At 41.3% G+C, this 24,304-nt stretch overlaps 1 protein-coding gene across 1 annotated transcript in view; it reads left to right on the plus strand.

Annotated features, from left to right (window-relative positions):
- TEX10 (testis expressed 10) overlaps positions 1 to 24,304 on the plus strand; it is a 97,337-nt gene that overhangs the window by 54,102 nt on the left and 18,931 nt on the right. Inside the window, exon 10 of the mRNA XM_075586407.1 lies at positions 5,697 to 5,830. Within this exon, the coding sequence (XP_075442522.1) occupies positions 5,697 to 5,830 (134 nt within the window). The remainder of the gene's footprint in view (positions 1 to 5,696; positions 5,831 to 24,304) is intronic.

A 24,304-nucleotide genomic window follows, 5' to 3' on the forward strand; every position in this document is an offset into this window, starting at 1 on the left:
AAAGTTGCAAAGGACAGGCTGACTCTTCTGCTTGGATCAAATGCTGCAGGTGATTTCAAGCTAAAACCTTTGCTTGTTTATCATGCAGAAAACCCTAGGGCATTCAAGGGTTATGCAAAGAGCAAACTTCCAGTGATTTGGAAGTCCAACCATAAGGCATGGGTAACAGGGAGCCTTTTTGAGGACTGGTTCCTGCATCAATTTATTCCGGCTGTGCAATTATATTGCATGAACCAGAACCTCGATTTCAAAGCATTGCTGCTCCTGGACAATGCTCCTGGCCATCCCGTGTACCTGGATGACCATCATCCAAACGTCATGGTGGTGTTCATGCCCCCCAACATCACCTCATTGATACAGCCGATGGACCAGGGGGTTATCGCTTCCTTCAAGGCCTACTATCTTAGGCGAACATTTGCCCAGGCCATCAGAGCAACCGATGTGGAAGGTGGTCCAACCTTAAAAGAATTTTGGAAGGGTTACAACATTCTCCATGCAGTGAGAAACATCGGAGAGGCATGGAATGAGGTGAAACAATCCAATCTAAATGGAGTTTGGCGTAATTTGTGCCCTGATTTTGTGTCTGATGTCCAAGGCCTTACAGAGACTGTTGCAGAAGTTACAGAAACTGTTGTGCAAATGGCCATCTCAACTTGGAGGTGGAAACCGAGGATATTGAGGAGTTGCTTGCCTCACATTCTAACGAGTTGAGCAATGAAGACCTCATGCAATTAGAAGAGCAAAAAATTGCTGAAGAGGAGGCCCACCAATCTGCTGATGTGGCACAGCCACAGCCACGTAAATCATTGTCAATCAAAATGTTGGCTGCGGCATTCAAGCACATTGATAGCGCACTGGCCATATTTGAGGACAATGACCCTAACATTGAACGGAGTTCAACAGTCAGTCGTGGGGTGTCTAACCAAATCAGCTGCTATAGAGAGATCTACACGCAGAAAAGGAAATGATCTGTCCAGACTTCAATGAAGAGATTCTTCAAGAGGCCGAAACCTTCAACTCCACCTACATCACCTCCAAAAAGTCCGTTGTCTGTTGAAGATCCCCCCCCCCCCAATCATCTTCCTCCAATAATTGATGTGGGTTTTTTTTGGTCATGTACATTTCTGTACAGAATACAGCATAGTTTTATTTTTATAGCTTTATTTTACAGTTCTGGAATCAATAAATATAATGGTTCCATCATAATCTGTGTGTGCTGCATATCTTATTGCTTGAGTAACATTTCCTGTGTATTTTAGCATTAAAAATGCCTTCAGGAACGGAACGTTTGATTTAAACAGTGTTCCTATGGGAAAACGGGTTTCGCTTTACGACGCTTCGCTATCCGACGCCATTTTGAGTAACACATTGCGTCGGATAACCGAGGACCGCCTGTACATGCTTCCTATCTGTACAGCAGGAGGGGGTGAGAGAGAGTTGCTAAGGTTCCTAGCAGCTAATTCTTTTAGTGTAGTCAAGGGCATCTATAATTTAAAAAAAATTCTACCCAACAGTGTGGAGCATTAAGCATCAGCCAGTTAAATCTTATATACATTCTTACGTTTAGTAAAATACTTAACTCGGGCAGTTTGGGTTCATTACTGTATTTGAAATACAGTACATTAGTTTACACATGCAACTTGATAACATGTTACAAATACAGCTCAACCCCGTTATAACACGATCCGTTACAACACGAATCCTCTTATGTGATGCAAGTGTGGCTCCCAATTTTCGTATTTATGAATACTTTACAACACGATTATTGCTATCTTAAATACTTTATTGTACAGTGCATACAATTGTACATTATTTCTAGCGTGATCCGCTTATAGCGCGATGTGATTCTTTGGACCACAAGCACAGCGTTATAAGGGGGTTGAGCTGTATATACAATTTGAGTTGTGCAGAAAAATGTAAAGGAGAATAAGGTACCTCGACATAGATTTGTGTAGAACTAGTTACTCATTGCCTTTTGTACAGATTGCTTACCATTTAAAAAAACAAGAATAGTTAACACAAGCCATGGGATCTCCTGCCTCTAGCTCGTAGAGGAGAAAACATGTCACTTATACCATTTGAAAGACAAATAAGAGTCTTGTCCGTAATTCGATTTGATGAAAATCTTGGAAGAAGGGACTTGTGTAAAATTAAACGCTTCACTAATCGACAGAATGCCACAGGCATGAAAACATTTTCTAATATATTTAAATGTAGCTCAGTTGAACAATGGAGATTAATGTTTTATAATATGCCCTATAATTCACAAAATGTGTAGCATGCTGTAAAAACAAATTCAGGCTTTAGCAATCAGATAATAATGTGGAGTGATATCAAGAGACTTTTCCATTTTGAAGGAAATTCAAAGAAACCACATTAAATATCTGTGTATATAATTCTCAAAGGTACTGTATTTACCTAGCTTAAAAATTTGTTTACAAATTTAACTTTCTGCTTCAGCTGCAGTCCTTTTTGTCTGTTTTATATGCAGTGAGGACTGGGTTTGCCAAGGCAGTGTCCTGTAAAGTGAGAGACCGCTCTTCAATGTGCTCCATGTGTCTATAGTAATGTAGAATATTTAGGGTGCAAATGGAACAAAAAAAAGTACATATTTTGCATGTATTCTGAGAGTTCACATTGTAATCTGAATATTTGGTAACCCCAATACTTCAGCAATGTTTGTTTTCCCGGTTACAGCAGTATGGGATTGGAAGGCAGTAACAGTTTTATAATACTAATGATCTTCCGAAACATCTGCCGTTATAAAACAAAAAATATTGATTCAATCATCTAATTAATAATTATCTTTACGAGTATCCTTTAGCTTCCTTTGCCAGATGAATTGGTCCAACTTATTTATTTTTTAATGTATTAGAAAGTCCAGAAGATTATTTCACACGATGAACGAGAAGTGGTAGAATAAAGTGCATGTCCAAAATATGCACAGAAAAGGGATCCTCTAGCACATCTAGCCATTTTTATTCCATTTATGGGATCTGTAACTTATGAAGATTGAAATAGTGCAATATGATATCAATATTAACTGTGCTTATGTACAATTTTCAGGTAGGATAATTGGTGGAAGGATAGATTTGGCTGGTTTAACGTTCAGAATCTTGATGAGAACTAAACATTTTAAGAAATCAGATCAAAATTCTGCAGCACCTTCCATCAGCAAAGGGGTTAATGTATGCTACTCTAAAATATTTAGCTGTGCTCAAATACAAGGAATTGTTTTATTAATGTGACTATTATAAATATTTTAAACCCTAGAATAAGTGTGGTGCATGACATTTTCTATGAAGAGTCCATAAGTCCATAAACATGTGAAACTCATATGCCTAGAGAGAACATTTGCTTTTATTTTTGTTTTGCTGCACTATTGCTGCGATTGCTTTGAAAGGGGAGTGAATGTCGCATTCTAAAAATGCCTTCTGGCTGGTCTCTTGAAATGCCTTCTGGCTGGTCTCTTGAAATGCCTTCTGGCTGGTCTCTTGAAATGCCTTCTGGCTGGTCTCTTATCTTACTATATATTTCTGAAAGTGTCCTATGTGTCCGTGTCTGTATGTGTCTCCCTGTGTCCCTCCCCGTGTCCCTAGCGGCAATCTCATTGGACCTTGGGCCAGGCCAATGAGATTGCTCCCTTGGCACGCCCGCCCCCGCACACCTCTCATTGGCCTGAGGCGGAGTGAAGGAGACACACACACACACACACACTAGGGGGGGGGGGGGTGTTATATACATTAGCGGGGCTCACAGTGTTAGCAGCACATCTCCCGCTCTCTTACCTGCCGGTCCCGGAGGCTCCACCTCTCCCTGTTTCACCCCCCCCCCCCCCCTGGCGCCGCTACAGTCAGCGGGGGAGCGGAGCGAGCGAGCGTGCGCCCGGGACACAGCGGGGGAGCGGCCACAACATGCTGCCTCCCGCCTCAGATCCACGTGGGAGCTGCTGGACGGGTGAGTGAGCGGCCGGACGGGCGAGTGAGCGGCCTTCACCTCCCATCACCCCCCTTCACCTCCCCTCACCCCCTTTCACCTCCCCTCACCCCCCTTCACTTCCCCTCCACCTCCCCCCCTTCACTTCCCCTCCACCTCCCCCCCTTCACCTCCCCTCCAGCCCCCCTTCACCTCCCCTCCATTTTTATACAACATTGTATTACATTTTCTTCCATCTTTCTTTTCAACATTATTATCCAACCTTTACAACAAATAGTCACCTATTGTTCCACAATTTATAAATAATACTACCTATTACGGATTTACATCCCGGGCAACGCCGGGTATATCAGCTAGTTGTGTATATGTTTAACTTGAGGACTGGATACTTTTATGTATCCCCGTAAAAAGTAGCTGTATGGACTGAGATCAGAGTATAGTGATGGCTACTACAACATCTAAGTCAATGGTGTTCAACATTTTTTTATGATTTAGGAACACTATAATTATATTGTGAAACTGCAAAACCCCAACCCTCTCTAATAATGCGTCTGAGATCAGATGCATTGTAAATTCTTCTGTATTTGGTACCATTTTCAAATCACTTGAAAATTGCACAGAACCCTTTAGGGATGCCGACGGGTTCCTAGGATTTCTGGTTGAAAAACGCTTATCTAAGTTTGTGATGCCTTAGAATATGTTTGAGCAATGTAATTGCAGTTTAATTCAATATAGTTCAAAGTTCTGGTAACCTTATTGGTTCTGAAGAAAAGCAGGTTCCTTGTAGGTTGTAATGCCTTTTTAGATAACCAAAATTTCAAGTACCAAGTGCAGAGCTTTCAAAACCTCACGTTTCCTCTTCAAGCATACACTTAGAAAAAACTTGAGGTTTGAAAGCTCTGTAAACTATAACTTAATCTATGAAATAGTCTAATTCAAAGTGATTTGGTTTTGTTCCACTGCACCAAACTTTTATTGGTCAATGCCAGTGGTATAACCCATACAATAGAGGATGAACTCATTTGGAATTGGATTAAGGTTTAAAAAAAAAAAAAAAACTGTTGGCACAACATTATAGTTTTTCTAACTTGTGTAGTGGAATACAAAAACAATGTTGTTCAATATGTCTAGTCAAAGACATATGACAGCATATTACTGGTAGCTGGTCTTAGAGCCAAATCCTGTATTCAATAACTACATTTTTTTCAAGGGCGTTTCCACTGCACAATGTGTCATTGTCCTATACTTTACTCTTACTCCAATTTCCAAAGTGTATCAAAGGCTATATTGCTAGACGAACTTAATTTCTTTTTGCTGATACATTTGATTTAATCCCCCCCCCCCCCCCACCTCCCGCTCACTACTATGGTCTTCATGAATTGATACCATCAAATATAAATATATTTCTCAGTGGATTTTTGCTGGAAATTCGTTATACAAGACATTTTGTGCTGGTTCCTTGAGTATACTGTGTGTACATTTTTATTTCTTTATTTTATTTTTCTTGCATTATCACCCACAATTGTGGAAAAGATCACAGAAATATTTTGTCTATTATTAATGAGAAAGTTGAAGGGGTTTGTGTTATGGATGCAGTTTCCTTTTTACAAGAGCCTTTTTATTACGGTATTCCATATACTTTACTCTTTAAACTTTGGAAATTGGACTAATAGTGCTGGCTAGGCAAACAATTTCTCTTTGCTGATGCATTTTACTTTACTCATACATTTGTCTACACAACATATCTTGTATCTTATTAGGGTTCTCATCAGAGAAGTTGGCATGGATGCAAAACAACAAAGGAAGTCCTCGGGTCAGTAAAACCCGAGTTTCCCGTGTCTGCCTTTATTTGACAGATCAGCCACAGTTTGTTCACCACTGGACAATTACAAAGGTAATGTACATTGAAAGAAATAACAGAACAATTTGGGATTGACATGTTGACACCGCTTACCAGTAACAGATTATCAGTTGCTTTTTAAAGCGGCAATCCAAGCTTCTGAACCCCATTCACTTGAGCTCTGGGGACCCACTACTTCCAGAGATACCTCCTGTACAGGGTCGTAGGGATTGTGAGTTATTGCTCTATTGCATGGTACATAAGTATAGTCAACTTATGCTTTTTATTGTATTATATCTTGGTAAAAAATAAGTGTGTTGTTTTTTTTAGGAGTTTTTTTGTCACCGATTTCTATTTTTCGTATGTTACACTGTTTAAATGAATTGACAAAAGAGAAGATTAAGAGTTCAAGCACCGGAAAGAACGAGGCAGACAGAAGCAAAATAACAATTCATTTGAACTGTAAAATATAAGAATTCATATGAAAATGTGTATGGATTGATAAACTGTTGAAACAATTTAATATTTTTAAAAAAATTGAGCAAATTATATTGCATCTTAATCTTGCTTGTAAATATATATATATATATTATATATATATATTTTAAACAAAATAATAATAATAATGGTCTTGTAAACGAAGTGATAAAGTGAAAAAAAGTTTACACAATTGTTTATTTGGGTTCCTCTGCATCTTCTCCTTGTGGTTGTCATCAGCTGTGTCCTAAAATAGTCAATATGCCTTTATAAAATAAAAAAATCCACCCACTAGGTGGGAAGCAGGAGTTCTAGGGTGATGAACCGTCTTAAATTCTACTCCGGGGACCCCATGCTAACCAAGATACTTGCCGGCATTACTTTCTGATGTATTTCTTGCATGTCTTAAATGTCCAAAGTCACATTGGACTATAGGAAGCTGCAAGGGGTGACGTTGCGGCTTCCTATTAGCCTGCGGGACCTTTTGAATAGACATATCTGTGCCCAGCCAGAGCTGCTACTTGCATCACTTTCTGATGTAAGAATCTCGAGAAGCTGGGGCTCCCCCGGAGCTGAAATCAATGAAGTTCAGATCCGAAGACCCCTTAATTCAAACTTTAAAATAAAAATATGTACAGCTACTTACTTTCATACTGATGATTCTTGTTTTAATTTGCTATTTTGTAAACAAAATATAAGAAACAAAACAAACAAATTTAAAAGGAAATATACACAAAGAAATGGGAATTGTCAGTATGCAAGTTAAAGTAGCCGTTTTCTTATTTTTTATTATTAGGTGGATCATAGGGGGTCTTTGGAGCTGAACCTCATTGATTTCAGCTCCGGGAAGCCCCTGCTTTTTGAGATCCTTACATCAGAAGGTGATGCCAGTAGCAGCTCTGGCTGAGCACAGAAAATGTCTATAGCTGATGACCAAGCAATATCCTACCCATGTTTTGTTTTTCTAAATAAATCAGTTCTGTACTATGAGAAAATACTGGTAGCATTTTTTGTTTCTGTAGCAACCATTTACAAAGTCACATTCCCTTCCTCTTCTGAAACAGGCTCTGGCACACACCTGTTTGAGCCCTGACTTCTCTCTAGCAGTGCACCAATTGTATCTTGTGACTGTCTGGTCTCATGTTCTTCCCCACAGAACTTTGCATCTTTGGTCCTCTTCTGCTCCACTGTCAGCCATTTAGTGAACCCCCGAGCTGATCTTCGCGATCGATCACAGGAGAATGGATCGATCGGCGACTTAGCTAATTACTTATCATTGTGTGGATTGCATTGATGCACATATTAAAAAGGGGGTGTGGGAAAGGCAGCTTTGACTGCTGCTTTAAGGTCCCGCGGGCCAATAGAAAGCTGCAACGTCCTCTTTTGCGGCTTCCTATTGGCCCATGTGACAGGTTCACGCGACGTGAATGTGCTCACAAGTGGTATTTCTGTTTGCTGTACAGTAACCATAACTTATTTTTGTGTCTGGCTGTTTACAAAATAGCATTTTTTAAATATACCTATTACAAAGAACTGCTTCTTTTATGATATCTAACTTTTTTTTATCAACTATGGCAATGAGAAATGCCCGGGCGCTACCACAAACTGAAATATATGGGAAGAATAAAAATTATTTTCAGAACGTCACTACCTTATAGAGTATATAAGGTTCCCATCTGCTTCGTAGTCTCTTCCTGTGACTCAAACCCCACTGGGATCTATCCAGGATCCTTAATGGTGAAGAAATACAAGAAAAAAGGGGGAGCACAGTGATTGAGCTCGAGAATATGGAGTTTCCGAACTAGTGAAAGTGAGGATGGTAGAGTGTATAATAATATAAACACTTACACGGCCTTGTGCAAATGCTGTCGCATCAAGGTTTCTTTTCTTTCCTTCTTTTCTTCTATGTCCTCCTGGTATGGTGGTACTTCTCTTCTGATCCAGATAATGGCCTCTTCGGTTTCCCAGCAACTCTCAATTGCGGTGTCTCCCTCTGTGAAAACAAAGGTTTAAGGACAATACAAACACATTATAGCAATGCCTAATTTCAATATTTAAGTGTATATATCAAAAGCAGAGAAAAAAACTGCGAACACTCACACGGGCAGGTGTGAGTGTGATCTTTTGGGAGGTGTCTTTATCCTCTTCACATAAGGGAACTCTCACAAAAAGCCTCTCATGTTCTAAATAAATGATGGAAATGGGTGGTTAGTAAATGAAAGGGAATATAACATTAATACTCACATGGCCACGTGTGAGCTCACACTGAAATTGGTATCTCTGTGTTTCTCCTTTGAACTCCAATCCTAACTTCAAAGTATGTTGGGGTTGCTCTCCGTATATTGGTACAAAGTAACTCTAAAATAAAGTTAACCACCGTGATCTTTATTAAAAATAAAACAATAAAAGACAGTATAAAAAGCACTTAGTGCCGAATGTGGAAATGCCAGCCAGTCCTTAGGATGTTCGTGCAGGGCGCGAGGTGCGCAGCTAACTCTGCCCGCGTCCGGATATAGTGCTGAGCTCCTTTGTCCTGCTCCTGACGGTGGCCGAACTAGTTCAAAAAGCTTAGCGATTTTGAGCAACGCATTTCGCCCTTTCTTGGGCTTCCTCGGGCTCCGTAGATGGGCATGGTCATGCTCATAGCTCATAGCAATATATAGGCAAAGACACCAAGGGAAAAAAAGAGAAAGAGAGGACAAAGGGGTAGAAGGAAGCAACCTGAAAAAGTCAACAAAATGAGAGGGGTTTTAGTAAGGCCACACTTACCAAGACCCAAGTAGACTTGATAGCTAGGGGCCTACATTTTGCCACAGCCACGAAACCTAGTGGCTTCGACATGTTTTTAGATGCCAATAAGTTTTTAAGACAACTCGCAATTAAACGGTTCTTTCTCAATAAAGATGCCCAAAGTAGGGAACTATTGAGAGGTAGTCAGATCACACCACAAACACACAACACAGTGGATAGATTTGTCCATTCAGAATTAGGGGAGAAATCGAAATTCACCCCGAGCAACAGTAAGGGACATCACTTGGAGGTATATCATCAGTTAGTGTCTGAAGATCTGGAAAAACTGACGGAGAATAATAAGACCTTCAGGGATAATCTCAGTAGAGAGGAGAAGGAAGCCCTCAAGACTTTGACGGAGGATAGGTCCTTCACCATCAAACCAGCAGATAAGGGTGGAGGCGTGTTAGTGATGGACACAGAATACTATCTACAAGAGGCAGGTCGTATTTTAGGTGATGCAGGGACATATCAGAAATTGAAGGGAGATCCGACAAAGAAATATAAACAAGAATTGGACGTGATCCTAGATAGGGGGAAGACTTTAGGAATACTTAATAAAAAGGAATGGGGATATTTACATCGGGACAAACCCATATTACCGGTTTTCTATTTCTTACCTAAAATTCACAAGTGCCTAGAAGCTCTACCAGAGAGACCAATAATTTCAGGTATTGGTTCCCTCACACAAAACTTGTCAGAATATCTTGATATTTTCCTCCAAAAATATGCAGTTGCAGGTAAATCTTACCTGAAAGATACCACTCAGGTTCTAAACTTACTAGGTGAGATTAATTGGCAGGACGACTACATATTAGCCACATGTGACGTCAAATCTCTTTATACATGCATTAAGCACATAGATGGTATAGGAGCAGTAGAAAGAGTAATTTTAAAGGACACACAAATTTTGGAGGAACAACGCACTTTTATTTTAGGACATAACGCCTTTTGGTTCAATGACGACATATATCTTCAGTTGTGCGGCATGGCTATGGGGACCCGGTTTGCGTCTAATTTTGCTAACATCTTTATGGCGGATTGGGAGGACAATACCATCTGGTCCAACCATCTGTTTGTCGCACACCTGGTCTCCTGGCATCGCTACATTGATTATGTGCTTTTCCTATGGAAAGGAAGTGAAGAGGCACTGAGGGAGTTCATTAATTATATAAACAACAATGAGGTTAATTTAGAATTTACGTCAGAGCATAGCAGAGAAACAATTAATTTTTTAGACCTCACTATTTATATAGAAAATAATCAAATCAAAACAAAAACTTGTTTAAAACCTACAGATGCAAATAATTTTTTACTTACCTCGAGTTGCCACCATCCAAAGTGGCTCAGTAACATTCCTTATGGCCAGTTCCGAAGGATTAAGAGGAATTGCACACTGAGATATTTCAAGAACAAACCCAAATACTACAGGGGAGGTTCATGGAAAGAGGTCATCAACCTAGATTAGTTGACGCAGCAGTAAAGAGAACAGAATTGATACCAAGAGGCGATTTACTGAAATCAACAACAAAAAAGAAGGACATTAGTTTTAATACGGCTTTTATCACAACTTACAGTATAGATGCAACCAAGGTCAGAGACATAATAAGGAAACACTGGCATGTAGTCCAGATGGACCCTGTTTTAAAAGGACACATCCCTGAGGTACCTAGAGTAATTTTTAGAAAGGCACCTTGTATTAAATCGAAACTGGCACTCAGCACATTTAAATAAGGTACAACAACGAACGAGAAGCATTGGCTACCTCCTCCAGTTGGCTTCTTTGGCTGCCTTGGCTGTAAGGCCTGTAAACAAGTGACAAAGGGAGATAAGGCAGACTTTAGTTCAAATACCACCAAAGAGAAATTTAAAATTAAACAAATGATTAATTGTCGTACAGAGTTTGTTGTCTACCTGCTTGTTTGCCCATGTGGACTCCAGTACGTGGCCGCACTTCAAGACCTTTGAGGGTCCGTGTGCTGGAGCACATGGGAAATATACACAAGCAGGTGATGACACATAGCGTCTCTAGACAGTTCAGTCTGTTCCATGGAGGAAATCCAGAAGGTCTCAGCTATAAAGGAATAGAAAGGGTAGATGCACACTGGAGAGGTGGGGACAGATTTCAGAAACTTTGCCAACGAGAGACATACTGAATATACAGATTAAAGACACTGACCCCCAAAGGTTTGAATATAGATATAGACCGGGGGCCTTTATCTAGTCGCCAGTATGTCCCGCCATTCCATTAAGAATCGTCCATTTCTAATTTATGGTATAAATGAAACACTATGGTTTGTAATGGACAATGTCATTACTCCATCCGAGCTGTTCCCACTAGGAATAGTTTTAAAACCATTTTGATTTTTATGCATAATTTTCTGTCATTGTATTGACATTTACTTTTCATGATCTTTTCAGATTACATCCACCATCCAAATTTGTCATGATGGCCTCCGTCACATGTGTATGCAAAAATTTTACATAAAAATTCTTTATTAATTAGGATTTGACACTATGTTTTTAACGATTTATGATCTTTCATATCTTATTTATCATTTAAACGTCTTAGATCTTATTTTTTACACAGTATTTTCCCTGAATATTATATGTATGTATTACGATTTTAATAACACGGTATCTAACTTTTGTGATTTAACTGACATACTGATTTAAATTCATATAAATTTATACATTTAAGTCTTTTGTATAAAATCAGTTTAGATATATTTCATTTGATTTTAGAATGTTACTAAGGGTTATGTAATTATCAATGACTCTTCTGGCTGTTTATTAGGAACAATAAGTCATATAAATTCTTAACAATAATCACACTTACACTTATATTTAGATAGTTCACTTTAAACACAATTGTTTTTGCATCAATATTATTTTATAAATATCTGTATAAAATTTTGTTATTGTATTTCACTCTATATTGTATGTACTTCACTCACTCACTATGATTATGACTGTTTTGAATTTAATATAGTACCTTGGAAACCCAGTGTCTTTTTAACATTGGGTATCATTTGTTTAATTATATAATTGATTGACACGTTCATTATACACGTAGGATATTTTATTTAATTCACACATTAAATATTCCATATGGCCAAAGCCGTGAGTTAACATCTCAGAGCCTTAAACTGCCTTTTTTCCAGTATTTAGAGCGCATATGTACAATTTATTGGCTCTAAATACTTATTAAAGGGAGTACGCTTAGAGGAAGTATTAGATTGGTTGGAATTTGCCTATATATTGCTATGAGCCTGACCATGCCCATCTGAGGAACGCGTTGCTCAAAATCCCTAAGCTTTTTGAATTAGTTCGGCCACCGTCAGGAGCAGGACAAAGGAGCTCAGCACTATACCCGGACGCGGGCAGAGTTAGCTGCGCACCTCGCGCCCTGCACGAACATCCTAAGGATTGGCTGGCATTTCCACATTCGGCACGAAGTGCTTTTTATACTATCTTTTTTGTTTTATTTTTAATAAAGATCGCGATGGTTAACTTCATTTTAGAGTTACTTTGTACCAATATACGGAGAGCAACCCCAACATACTTTGACGTTAGGATTGGAGTTCAAAGGAGAAACACAGATACCAATTTCAGTGTGAGTATTAATATTATATTCCCTTTCATTTACTAACCACCCATTTCCATCATTTATTTAAAACATGAGGGGCTTTTTGTGAGAGTTCCCTTATGTGAAGAGGATAAAGACACCTCCCAAAAGATCACACTCACACCTGCCCGTGTGAGTGTTCGCAGTTTTTTTTCTCTGCTTTTGATATATACACTCTTAACTATTGGAATTAGGCATTGCTATAATGTATTTGTATTGTCCTTAAACCTTTGTTTTCACTCTCATTCATTTGCTCTGAGGGAGACACCGCAATTGAGAGTTGCTGGGAAACCGAAGAGGCCATTATCTGGATCAGAAGAGAAGTACCACCATACCAGGAGGACATTGAAGAAAAGAAGGAAAGAAAAGAAACCTTGATGCGACAGCATTTGCACAAGGCCGTGTAAGTGTTTATGTTATTATACACTCTACCATCCTCACGTTCACTAGTTCGGAAACTCATGTTCTCGAGCTCAATCACTCTGAATTTGTTACCCTTATCATCCCTCAACCTGTGCTCCCCCTTTTTTCTTGTATTTTTTTTATCAACTGTCTGCTTCTATGGCTATTGTAACCTAATAAATGGCCTCTCTACCTCCTACATTCCTTCCTGTGCAGCCAATTTAGTTTGACAGCATTTTATTCAGCCATATTACTTCATATCATCAACTAGTGTACAAAATCCTTTTCACCCTTTGGCTACTTCAATATGACAAGATGCAAACTGTGTTGCTAATTGACAAATGCAAAGTGAAAATCTTTTCTTTTTTCCCCCCCTATAGTTTTACCGCTTAGAATAATTGTCCCAATTATTCTCGAGATTAACAAACCATATTAACATAGTAATAAAGGTTCATCTATTATTTTCCTGTATAACATCTTTAAAGGGAAACAATTAATGCCTAAGTTGATGGGCACAATTTCTGAAATATGCAGTGGCTTATAAAACGGGTGAATACAGATCAAATCCTATTGTCCATTTTTTTTTAACCTACAGCAAAATTGTGCCAAAATTAGTATGCTTTCTGCAGCAAGGATTTAAAATTGTATATACATTAGTGTATCTAATAAGTGCGATATAACAAAAACATAATAGGATTTCAAATAATTTTGAGCATGTTGGTTGGCTCCTAGTAATATATTTTCATTATTTGTAGAATATTTTTACAATATTGTGTCGGTTTTTTTATCTAACCCAGCATTTACCTTTTTCAAGCACCCAAGACATATTAAAACCTTACAAGAATGGTTTACTTCTGTGAATGCCCATAGTTTCTGTTGCCTGCATGCATTGCTTACCATGCAGGTAGATGTTCCAGGAGTTGCAGTAACCAACTTGCTATTGAGACTGTTTACTACAAATAACTAGATTAAGTTTTAACTCAACACATGTCCACAAATGTCTTACAAATACTTGCCTTCCCTGATCAGTATCTTGGGAAGTAGGTGGTCTCTCGAGCTGAAATTAATGTGGTTAAGCTATGGAGACCCCCTGCTTCCCAAACCAGTAATGACAAAAACAAGTGAGCCTGGAGAGAACTGCTTTATTTTAATGCTAAATTAGTACATAGGTGAAGTAAAGTTAGTATACGTAAAGTGTGTTTTTAAAAATTATGTATGGACCTGCTCAGTCGTGGTTTCCTTTGGGGAAAAAAATACTAATTCCCTGAGCAAAGAAAAGTTGATTTATCTCCAAACTACCATAAATCGGCTTTAAATAAAAAAAAGTGGTATAAAATGCATGTACAGTATCTCACTACCTGTTGTATTTTAGGTCCATTCCTAAACATTTCATAATTCATATTGGGAATTTCTTGTTGATCACAGAAAATGAGTTCCAATGCCTATTTTATGGAAGTCACTGTAAGAGATTTGTGCAGAGGTATATTTAATGGAGACCGATTAGGGTGAAATTAAATCCAGGCTTTATTGCGCCTGTTCCTTTAGCAAGGTAAAACATTCAAAATAAACTAAATAAAGGCCTACTCTGCTTTGGAGAATATATAAACCTTTACTCCAGCCCATTCTAACTGGATGGTTAGCTAAGCTATTTACCAAAGATAGAAGGCTGTCCTGCGCTCAAGCTGTTATCCAACACTGATAGTATCAGTGTAAGTCACATGAAAAGAGACAGGGTATGCAAACGGACCAGAATGGAGGTCAGAGCTTGATAAGATTGTACTTATCAATTGAAAGCTCACTTCAGACCTCGGTCCTGTCTTCCTCTGTACTCTTGTCCTGGCGTGCAGCCTTCAGTGTGTATAGCAGGCAGAGAGAAAAGGTCCGGCGCCACAGCCAGTGACTGAATCGGAGGCACTTCCGGTTTGAATAAGGATTCTTTATTGAACGCACAAAAGGACACAATAGGACACAGGCTACACCACATTCTCCCCCTCAATGAGTTTCACACTCTGAATAGCGCTTCGTCTTCGTCAACAAATCTTTATTTCGTATGAGCCTTAAGTGTTCTAAAACACGTACCTTAAGAAGTCTACTTGTAAGGCCCACATATTGTTTGTTGCATTTACACATCATTTACACATCAAAAGATAAATAAGGTGGCACTGTGTGCTCATTTGCATGTCATTTCCCAGAATCCCTTGCTGCAGTGGAAGTGCTGGGTGATAATGGTGAAAGACAGGGTTGCAGACCTGTCTAAGACATGCAAATGAATATACAGTAATATTTACACACATATATATATATATATATATGGAACAGGAGAGACATGAGCACTACAAAAAAACATTGGTGTTAAGGAAAGGTAGGCTAACACTGTAGTCACCAATACCTGTGTAATAACAATAAATGAATCACCTATATCCACAGTGAAGTAATATTCTGGCCAATATAACATGAATAGTCCAAGATCAGAAAATGCAAAAAAAAAATATTCCAAAATGCTAGAGAACATATATATAGAGAACCAGCTGCCTATAAAATATACATATCAAATCAGTCCTCAAGATAAAGCCTGTAAGGGCAGAATGGAATCGGCATCCAAAGTAAGGAAATAGGCTGTTTGTTGGTAATTCTCTCAAGCTGTGAGGATCACAATAGGCAGTCAGCAAATCACATGAGGTGTGTGTAATGAGCACACCGTGATGCATATAAAATGCAAAGTCCAGTGGCCAGCTCACTGAAAAGGTTATTTATAGGTGAAATAATTCAATAAAAAGACAGCAGCAGTTTATTGTAGCATAATTACGTGTACTCCATAGGGAGAGTCATCCAGGGGTGCTGCCTAGCGCTCCCACTCCTACGCGTTTCGTCCAGAGACTTAAACTTGGAACCACATCATCTGTAAAACATGGTAGAGGCAGTGTGATGGCATGGGCATGCATGGCTTACAATGGCAATGGGTCACTAGTGTTTATTGATGATATGACAGAAGACAGAAGCAGCCGGATTAATTCTGAAGTGTATAGGGATATATTGTCTGCTCAGATTCAGCCAAACTCAGCGAAGTTGATTGGACGGCGCTTCACTTTACAGGTGGACAATGACCCAAAACATACTGCAAAAACAACCTAGGAGTTTTTTAAGGCAATGAAGTGGAATATTCTGCAATGGCCGAGTCAATCACCTGATCTCAACTCGATCGAGCATGCATTTCACTTGCTGAAGACAAAACTTAAGGCAGAAAGACCCACGAACAAACAACTGAAGACAGCTGCAGTAAAGGCCTGGCAAAGCATCAGAAAGGAGCAAACCCAGCGTTTGGTGATGTCCATGCGTTCCAGACTTCAAGCAGTCATTGCCTGCAAAGGATACTCGACAAAGTATTAAAAATGAACATTTTATTTATGATTGTGTTATTTTGTCCAATTACATTTGAGCCCCTGAAATAAGGGGACTGTGTATGAAAATGGTTGCAATTCCTAAACGTTTCATACAATATTCTTCTTCAACCCCTTGAATTAAAGCTGAAAGTCTGCACTTCTATTGCATCTCGGTTGTTTGATTTCAAATCAATTGTGGTGGCTTACAGAGCCAAAATTATGAAAATTGTGCCAGTGTCCAATTATTTCCGGACCCAACTGTGTATGTGTGTGTATATATATATATATATATATATATATATATATATATATATATATATATAATGTGTGTATATGTGTATATATATATATGTATGTATATGTATATATATGTATACACACACACACACACACACAAAATGCGCAAATCAGAGTCAACAGGTGGTTAAATGTCTAACACCTGTGGGATAAATACGTAGAATATCCTTATGAGAATCCAGGACGAAATATGATCTATAAAAGAAAAGCATGCTTAAAACGTGATGGTAAAAAACCTACAGTCATGAAAATTGCAAAGCCAGCAGTACAACCAACTTCACACTGATGATACCCATTAAGGTTGAAACATGTCTGTGAATGGTTTCTCTGGCTTTGCATCTGATTCCCATGCTTTGCTTTAAAGCTGTGTTAACATCGAGCATTAGCTTATATGGGCTCCATGTAACAATGGTTTTTCAGGCAAAAGGTGACACGGTGTGCTCATTTGCATGTCATTTCCCAGAATCCCTTGCTGCTGTGGAAACACTGTATGCTGGCTGATAATGGCAAAAGGCAGGATTGCAGACTGGCCTAAGACATGTGAATATGCTCACAAGTGATCTCCTTATTTGATATATATATATATATATATATAACAACAAAAAAACAATATGAAGTAGCGCCGCTAAATAACCAGTTAACAATAAATATTAATTATAAATTACTAGTGGGAGAGACAATAGCTAATTGGATAGGCTTGAAGGGGCAGCTAGATAGGGCTAGTACACTATGATAAAACTTTAAAATAAACAAATGGCAATGCAATCTCCTGACAAAAAACCCTAAAGGAAAAAATATAAAAAAATATAAAAAATGTATTTATTAATAAAAAATATATAGAAAAAATTGTCAAAAGATAAAAATATAATAAAAAAACCTTAAATACATAAAGTCCTGTTCCAGTGGAAATGTCCTTGGTTTCTTGCAGCCCGTTTCAAAGGGATCACCAGTCCCTAGTGATATCTGGAAAAAAGAACAAAAAAGAAACAGGCGCACACCTAGTGCATTACCACAATAAAAATGTATTGGATGAACATAAAATCTAACAAATGGCCACTCACAAGGATACAGCAAATAAAAGCATGTATGAGATAGGCTCTCATGTGCCTTGCAGCTCAGTCACCAGCGTCCGTCCGCAATCAGTGGCGTCGTCACGTGGATCAGCCTCGCGAACCGGAACCGGAAGAGGGGTCTTTCACCTTCAGTGCTCCACCAAATCGGTCCCTCCGGGAAACAGGCACCCCAGATGTATAATAGTACAAGGTAGCAAGCTGGGAGAGCAGCACACGGGAGCCAAAAGTTCTCAGTCAACCTGCATCAGTGTTTGTGGGCAAATGGCGGCCGGACTCTAGCCACGCCCTACGCGTTTCGTCACCAAATGGCGACTTCTTCAGGGGAAGAAGAGCTCTCATTAGTCCAGGTGGAGACTAGTTAATTGAGTGGCTGCAATTAACTACTGTATCTCTCTGCTGGATTCTCAGAGCTCTTAGGCTGCTTTATTTATACAGGGATAAGTCCCCGTTACAGTCACCAACAAAAATAGCGTTGGCCTGTTACATATTATATTCCATCACTAATTACTGATGCTTTGCAAAGAAGCCTGGGCAATTTTAATGTAAATACAGTGGGTTGTTTTAACATATGCTAAATGTTAAATACAGTTCTAACTGATCTTCTGTGTCTGCGAGTGATCTATATAGATTAAGAGTTTTAACATGCTTTGACATTAAAAAAAATACTATAAATAGAGTAACGGAGCTTTATGCCTTCATAGATTTCTCCAAGATCCAATCAGTGTACTGGAGCCTGTTGAACAAATTGGGTCAATACATGTCATTCTAGGTAATCAATACAAACAGAGCACATTCACTTGAAAACTTATCTAGCCTCAGTGAAGTTCAAACACACTGTTTCCAATAATTGGATTGCAAAAAAATGCGAAAATATTTTCAAATTTTTTTTTTAATGTAACATTTATAGAAAATAATTTCAGCTATTTTTATTCTGCGTAGGGACTGTGATTCTTTTGGGTTTTTTTTATATGGCTTTAGTTTATTTAGAAAAAACAACCTTCTTAAACACAGTGTTCTTGTGCCTGTCTGGAAAACCAAAGTTTGTCTAATTGGTCTGTGATTGCCAATCTAATTGTGCCGACAGCAAAGGTTTGGCTGCGTTTAATTTTTGGGGGAAATTAATTACAAGTTGTATTGCTTAGGAGCCTCTGAATTGGGAAGTGCTTTTCAATCAAGTGTTTTATTTATCCTTAGCCTACTCTGTGCTTTACACTGTACAACCTGTGCGTCTGTAAATTACTTTAGCTTTTAACATAGCAATGTTATCTTTGTGAGTTTGAATTGTAGCAGCCATTTTAACCTCCCAACGTGGCACTGTCACGGTAGACCAAGTCGTTTTACACCATTTATATTTAAGGGATCAGTCAATAGGCAAAACAAGGCAGTGAAATAAAATAAGATTTATTCGGAGAAGACCTCGGAAACACACAAACGCAAAATACAAAAATATATGCACTTACTGGGGTAAGGGGTATGAGATCTACCTTTCCAAGGTGCAAGGCACGCATTTGCTGTTACGCCGGTGCTGCCCGCAGACCAGCCCAGCCCCCTGTGCTGAAGGGGGAGGTAGGAATACACGCATCCGCAGCAAAGGGAGCGTGTCAGAGTGTGGTATTAAGCGTTGCCAGATGTAAGTAACGTAGACAATACTTGCCGGTACCGGGTATAGGAGTAGAATAGTGATTACCTTGCCGAGGTCAGGGAGCAGAGAGATGAGGAAGGTTGAAGTCCAAGCCATGATCGTGGGATGCCAGAGTATACGTAGTCCATGGAGAGCCGAAGTCGAGAGCCAAAGGGGGTAGTCGTACGAGCCGTGTCAAAACCTGTAGTAACCGAGAGAACACCAAACACTTCCATGTGATGAGTGAGGGCTCAGAGATTCTAGATAAGGCTGGGCTGACCAATCAGGGATGGGGGCGGGTCAGGAGGACTGCAGGGAGTCTCCCTGGATAGGTGTGGCTGATACAACCCAGATGAGCACTGGTAGCACTCAGATTACACCCGTGCGGTGTACGGGGGCGGAGCCTCGCAGTAGAAGTGGAAGTAGAAGACTGGATGCTGGGCGCGCGCTCTGTAAGCTGAGTGTGCACGCGACCAGCATTGGAGGAGGACGCACGTGTGCGCGCAGGACGGAAGACCCGCACCTGCCACTGAGGAGCGGCGGAACTGCCGAGGGGAGGGACCCTGCGGCGACGGAGGAGCTGACGGCCTGTGGAGGCAGGTAAGCGGAGGTTGCGCTGCGTGGCCTGAGTCCCTGAGGGTAGTCGGTGTGTTGCGCGGACGGTGCTGAGAAATCTGATTCCTAACAGTACCCCCCTCTTCATGAACGGACTCTGGATGGTCCTCAAAAGGTTTCTCCGGAAACCTCCTTCGGAAGGCTCTAAGAAGAGCCGGAGCGTGAATGTCCTTTAAAGGAACCCAAGACCTCTCCTCGGGTCCAAAACCTTTCCATTGCACCAAGAACTGGAGTTGACCCCTGGACAAGCGGGAATCCAATAGAGATTGAACCTCATACTCTTCGTTATTTTGGATGGTAACTGGATCCGGCTTGCGAGTCTGGTCCGGGAAGAAATGACTGGTGACGAAAGGTTTTAGGAGAGAAACATGGAAAACATTGGGGATCTTCATACTGTGTGGTAGCTGGAGGCGAAATGCCACAGGATTGATCTGTTCTAAAATAGGAAAAGGACCCAGGAATTTAGGTGCCAATTTTGGGGATGGTACCTTTAAGTGGATATTTTTAGAGGAGAGCCATACCAAATCCCCTGGCCTGTACCTGGGCGCAGGACAACGGTGGCGATCGGCCTAACTTTTAGATCTGCGGGAGGAGTCGAGAAAGGTAGTCTGAATCCTGGACCATGCTGCTTGGAGAGAAGAAATGCGTTCGTCTACGGCCAGGATCCCAGAAGGAATGTTGGAGATGGGCAAGCAGGGAGGGTGAAACCCATAATTTATTAAAAAAAAAAAAAGGGGGGACGACTCACGGGTGGCTTCATTCTTGGCAGAATTAACAGCATACTCCGCCCAAGGAAGGAGTTGAGTCAAATCATCCTGGGAATCAGAAATAAAGCATCTTAGGTACTTTTCCAGGGACTGGTTAATTCTCTCCGTCTGTCCATTGGACTGTGGATGATAAGCAGAGGAGAAGGAAGAGATGCCCAATTTCTTGGTGAAAGTTCTCCAACTTGGACACAAACTGGGGCCCTCAGTCAGAAACAATGGAGGATGGAATCTCATGAATCCGAAATTTGTTCCGTAAAGATGTCAGCAAGGGTGGGAGAGGTGGGTAGTCGTTTCAGTGGAATAAAATGGGCCATCTTAGAGAATCTATCCACGACCACCAAGATTGTGTTCATTCCTCTGGATTTGGGCAACTCCACAATGAAATCCATCGAAATATGGGACCAGGGACTGGTAGAGGTAACAGAAAACCTTGGTGTTTTTGACGGGGTGTCTTGTTCTGTGTGCAGGTAGGGCAAGCACGGGTAATTTCTAAAATATCTTGGGACATTTTAGGGCGACGAATAAGGTCAATAGTCTTTTTAAAACCTGGATGACCTGCGGATTTAGAAGAGTGGCCCCAACTCAGGACTTCAGGAACAAATTTGGGGGGTACGAAGTGTTTGTTGTCAGGAACCGCCAAGTGCTTAGGAATGCGTCTCTGAGAATGCATAATCTTCTCAAGGTTCTTGAAGGTAGATGTGGCGAGAATCCTCTCCCGTGGAAGGATGGTTTCCAAGGACTCCTCTGGTCTCTCCTCAGAGGAATGTTGTCTGGAAAGTGCGTCCGCCTTTACATTTTTTGTCTCGGGAATATAAGAAAGGTGAAAATCGAATCTGGAAAAGAGACCAACGAGCCTGTCGTGGACCAAGGCGTCAGGCGTTTTCGATGTAGAGAAGGTTTTTGTGATCCGTGAGGATAGTAAACGGCTCTTTCGATCCCTCCAAGAGATGTCTCACTCTTGGAGAGCCATCTTCACGGCCAGGAGCTCCCTGTTACCCACGTCGTAATTCCTCTCAGCAGATGAGAACTTCTGGGAGAAGTATGCACAGGGATGTAACTTGTCTTAGGGCGTAGGTCTCTGAGACAGAATTGCCCCTGCGCCGCAATCGGAGGCGTCGACTTCCAACACGAAGGGAAGATCGATGTTAGGATGACGGAGGATAGGAGCGGATACAAGAGCTTCCTTGAGTACCTTGAAGGTGGACAGAGCCTCGGGTGACCAAGCAGCTGGATCGACCCGTTTCTTCGTAAGAGCAGTGACCCAGGAATTGAGTAGAGGTCTGATGAAAGGAGCACTTCTCCGGCTTGGCGTACAGATGGTGTTCACGGAGACGAAAGAGAACGTAGGAAGTGTGGCGAATATGATCCTGGAGATCCTTGGAAAAAATCAGTATGTCATCCAAGTAAACTACTACAAAAATGTTGAGTACCTTACGAAAAACGTTGTTAATGAAGTCCTGGAAGACTGCTGGAGCATTACATAGGCCGAAGGGCATTACAAGGTACTCGTAGTGGCCGCTACGTGTGTTGAAAGCCGTCTTCCATTTGTCTCTCTGTCTGATGCGTCACCAGATTATAGGCCCCACGGTGATCCAATTTGGAAAAGATCTTAGCCCCCTGTAATTTATCGAACAGTTCGGTAATAAGGGGAAGGGGGTAACGATTCTTAATGGTGATGCTGTTCAAACCCCTGTAATCAATGCAAGGTCTTAACGAGCCATCTTTCTTCTTCACGAAGAAAAAGCCTGCTGGGGAGTTGGAAGGGCGAATTAAACCTTTCTAGAGGTTCTCCTGGATACTGTATATTCATCCATGGCCTGTGACTCTAGTAATGACAAGGGATAAGTCTTGGACTTGAGCAAGCAGTAACCTGGAACAAGATCGATCGGGCAATCGTAGATCCTGTGAGGCGGCAAAAGATCTGACTGGACCTTATTGAAAACGTCCCGGAACTGGTGGTAGACCGGGGGAAGGGTAATCTCAGGGACGGAGGTATTGGCCAAGAGTTGGAAAGCCTCGCCTAACCTCGGATTCCATGTGATGGGGGAAGAGGAAGTCCAGTCAATCTGCGGATAGTTAAGCTGTAACCAGGGAAGGCCAAGGGTAATGGGTGTTCCAGGAGTATGGATGGCATCGAGGACTAAGGTCTCCTTGTGAGGGTGTGAGGTCAGAAGGAGAGGGACCGTCTCTAAGGAGATGTATGCCGGGGTAAGAGGAAGTCCATCTATACCGACCAGTGCAATGGGACTTTTCTTTCTCACGAGCGGTATGTGGTTCAGCCTGGCGAATTCTAAATCCACAAAGTTTCTTCCTGCTTCAGAGTCAATGAACGCTGCGGTCGAGGTCAAACTTATCGCCTGCAAGAGAGACTGGTATGGTGAGTTTCTTAGGCAGTTATCCCTTATGGAGGGGACGAGGAGACATGACACCCAGAGAGAGCCCCTCCGTACCCACTGGGTGTTCCCGTTTCCCAGCCGCAGGGGGCATTCCCGGACCAGATGTTCAGCGGATCTGCAGTAGAAACACATTCCCCCGGCATAGCGGAATTGCCGTATAGGTGTGCGGATGCGTTGTACCCCCAATTGCATCGGCTCTGGTGGCTCCAGGGCAGGACGAAGAGGAGTAATAGCACTAGTAACCGCAGGGGTACTGCCAGGAGTACTGAGGAAGGGAGGTTGAAAATTATGAAAGCGAGTGCGCTGACGCTCGGAGCGGCGTACCTGGATACGTTGATCCACTCGGACTGCTAGTTCGATTAGAACCTCCAATTGATCTGACCTGGGTTGACGAGTGAGTTCCTCCTTGATGGGATCTTCCAGGCCTTGCCAGAATACAGAGATGAGAACCTCCTGCCCCCAGTTAGTCTTGGCTGTGAGGGTCCAAAACTCCATGGCATACTGTGTCACTGTTCGTCGCCCTTGGGTAATCTGTAGGATAGAAACAGATGCCATCTTCCAGCGTGCGGGAGAATCGAACACTTGCTGGAATTCAGCCTTAAAGGCAGAGTAATCCTTGGTAAGGTCAGAACGTCACTCCCAGACCGGGGAAGCCCAAGCCAGGGCGCCGCCCGTTAGGAGATTATAAATGTAGGCTGCCTTCTTACGTCCAGTATTGAAGAGATAGGGGGCCATTTCGAACTGCACCTCACACTGAGCAAACCCCCTACATTCTTGCTTGTGGGGGCTTGGGGGGTGGAATAAGGCTTGGGGGGCAGAATTTTTACGTCAGAGCTGCTAGCTGCTCTTGCGGGCTGGGGAGGAAGCGGCTGGTACTCGGGCCGAGAGTACGGCGACCTGACGTGTAAGTGCCACAATTTGATTCGCCATGGCCTGGTTTTGCTGAAGCAGATCAGAGAGAAACTGCCTTACTTAAGTCTGGTCTGCGTCTTGTGGGCTCGACATAATGTTACGCCGGTGCTGCCCGCAGACCAGACCCGTCCCCTGTGCTGAAGGGGGAGGTAGGAATACACGCACCCGCA

Source organism: Ascaphus truei, chromosome 2 (genome assembly GCF_040206685.1).
Source record: "Ascaphus truei isolate aAscTru1 chromosome 2, aAscTru1.hap1, whole genome shotgun sequence".
Lineage (NCBI taxonomy): Eukaryota > Metazoa > Chordata > Amphibia > Anura > Ascaphidae > Ascaphus > Ascaphus truei.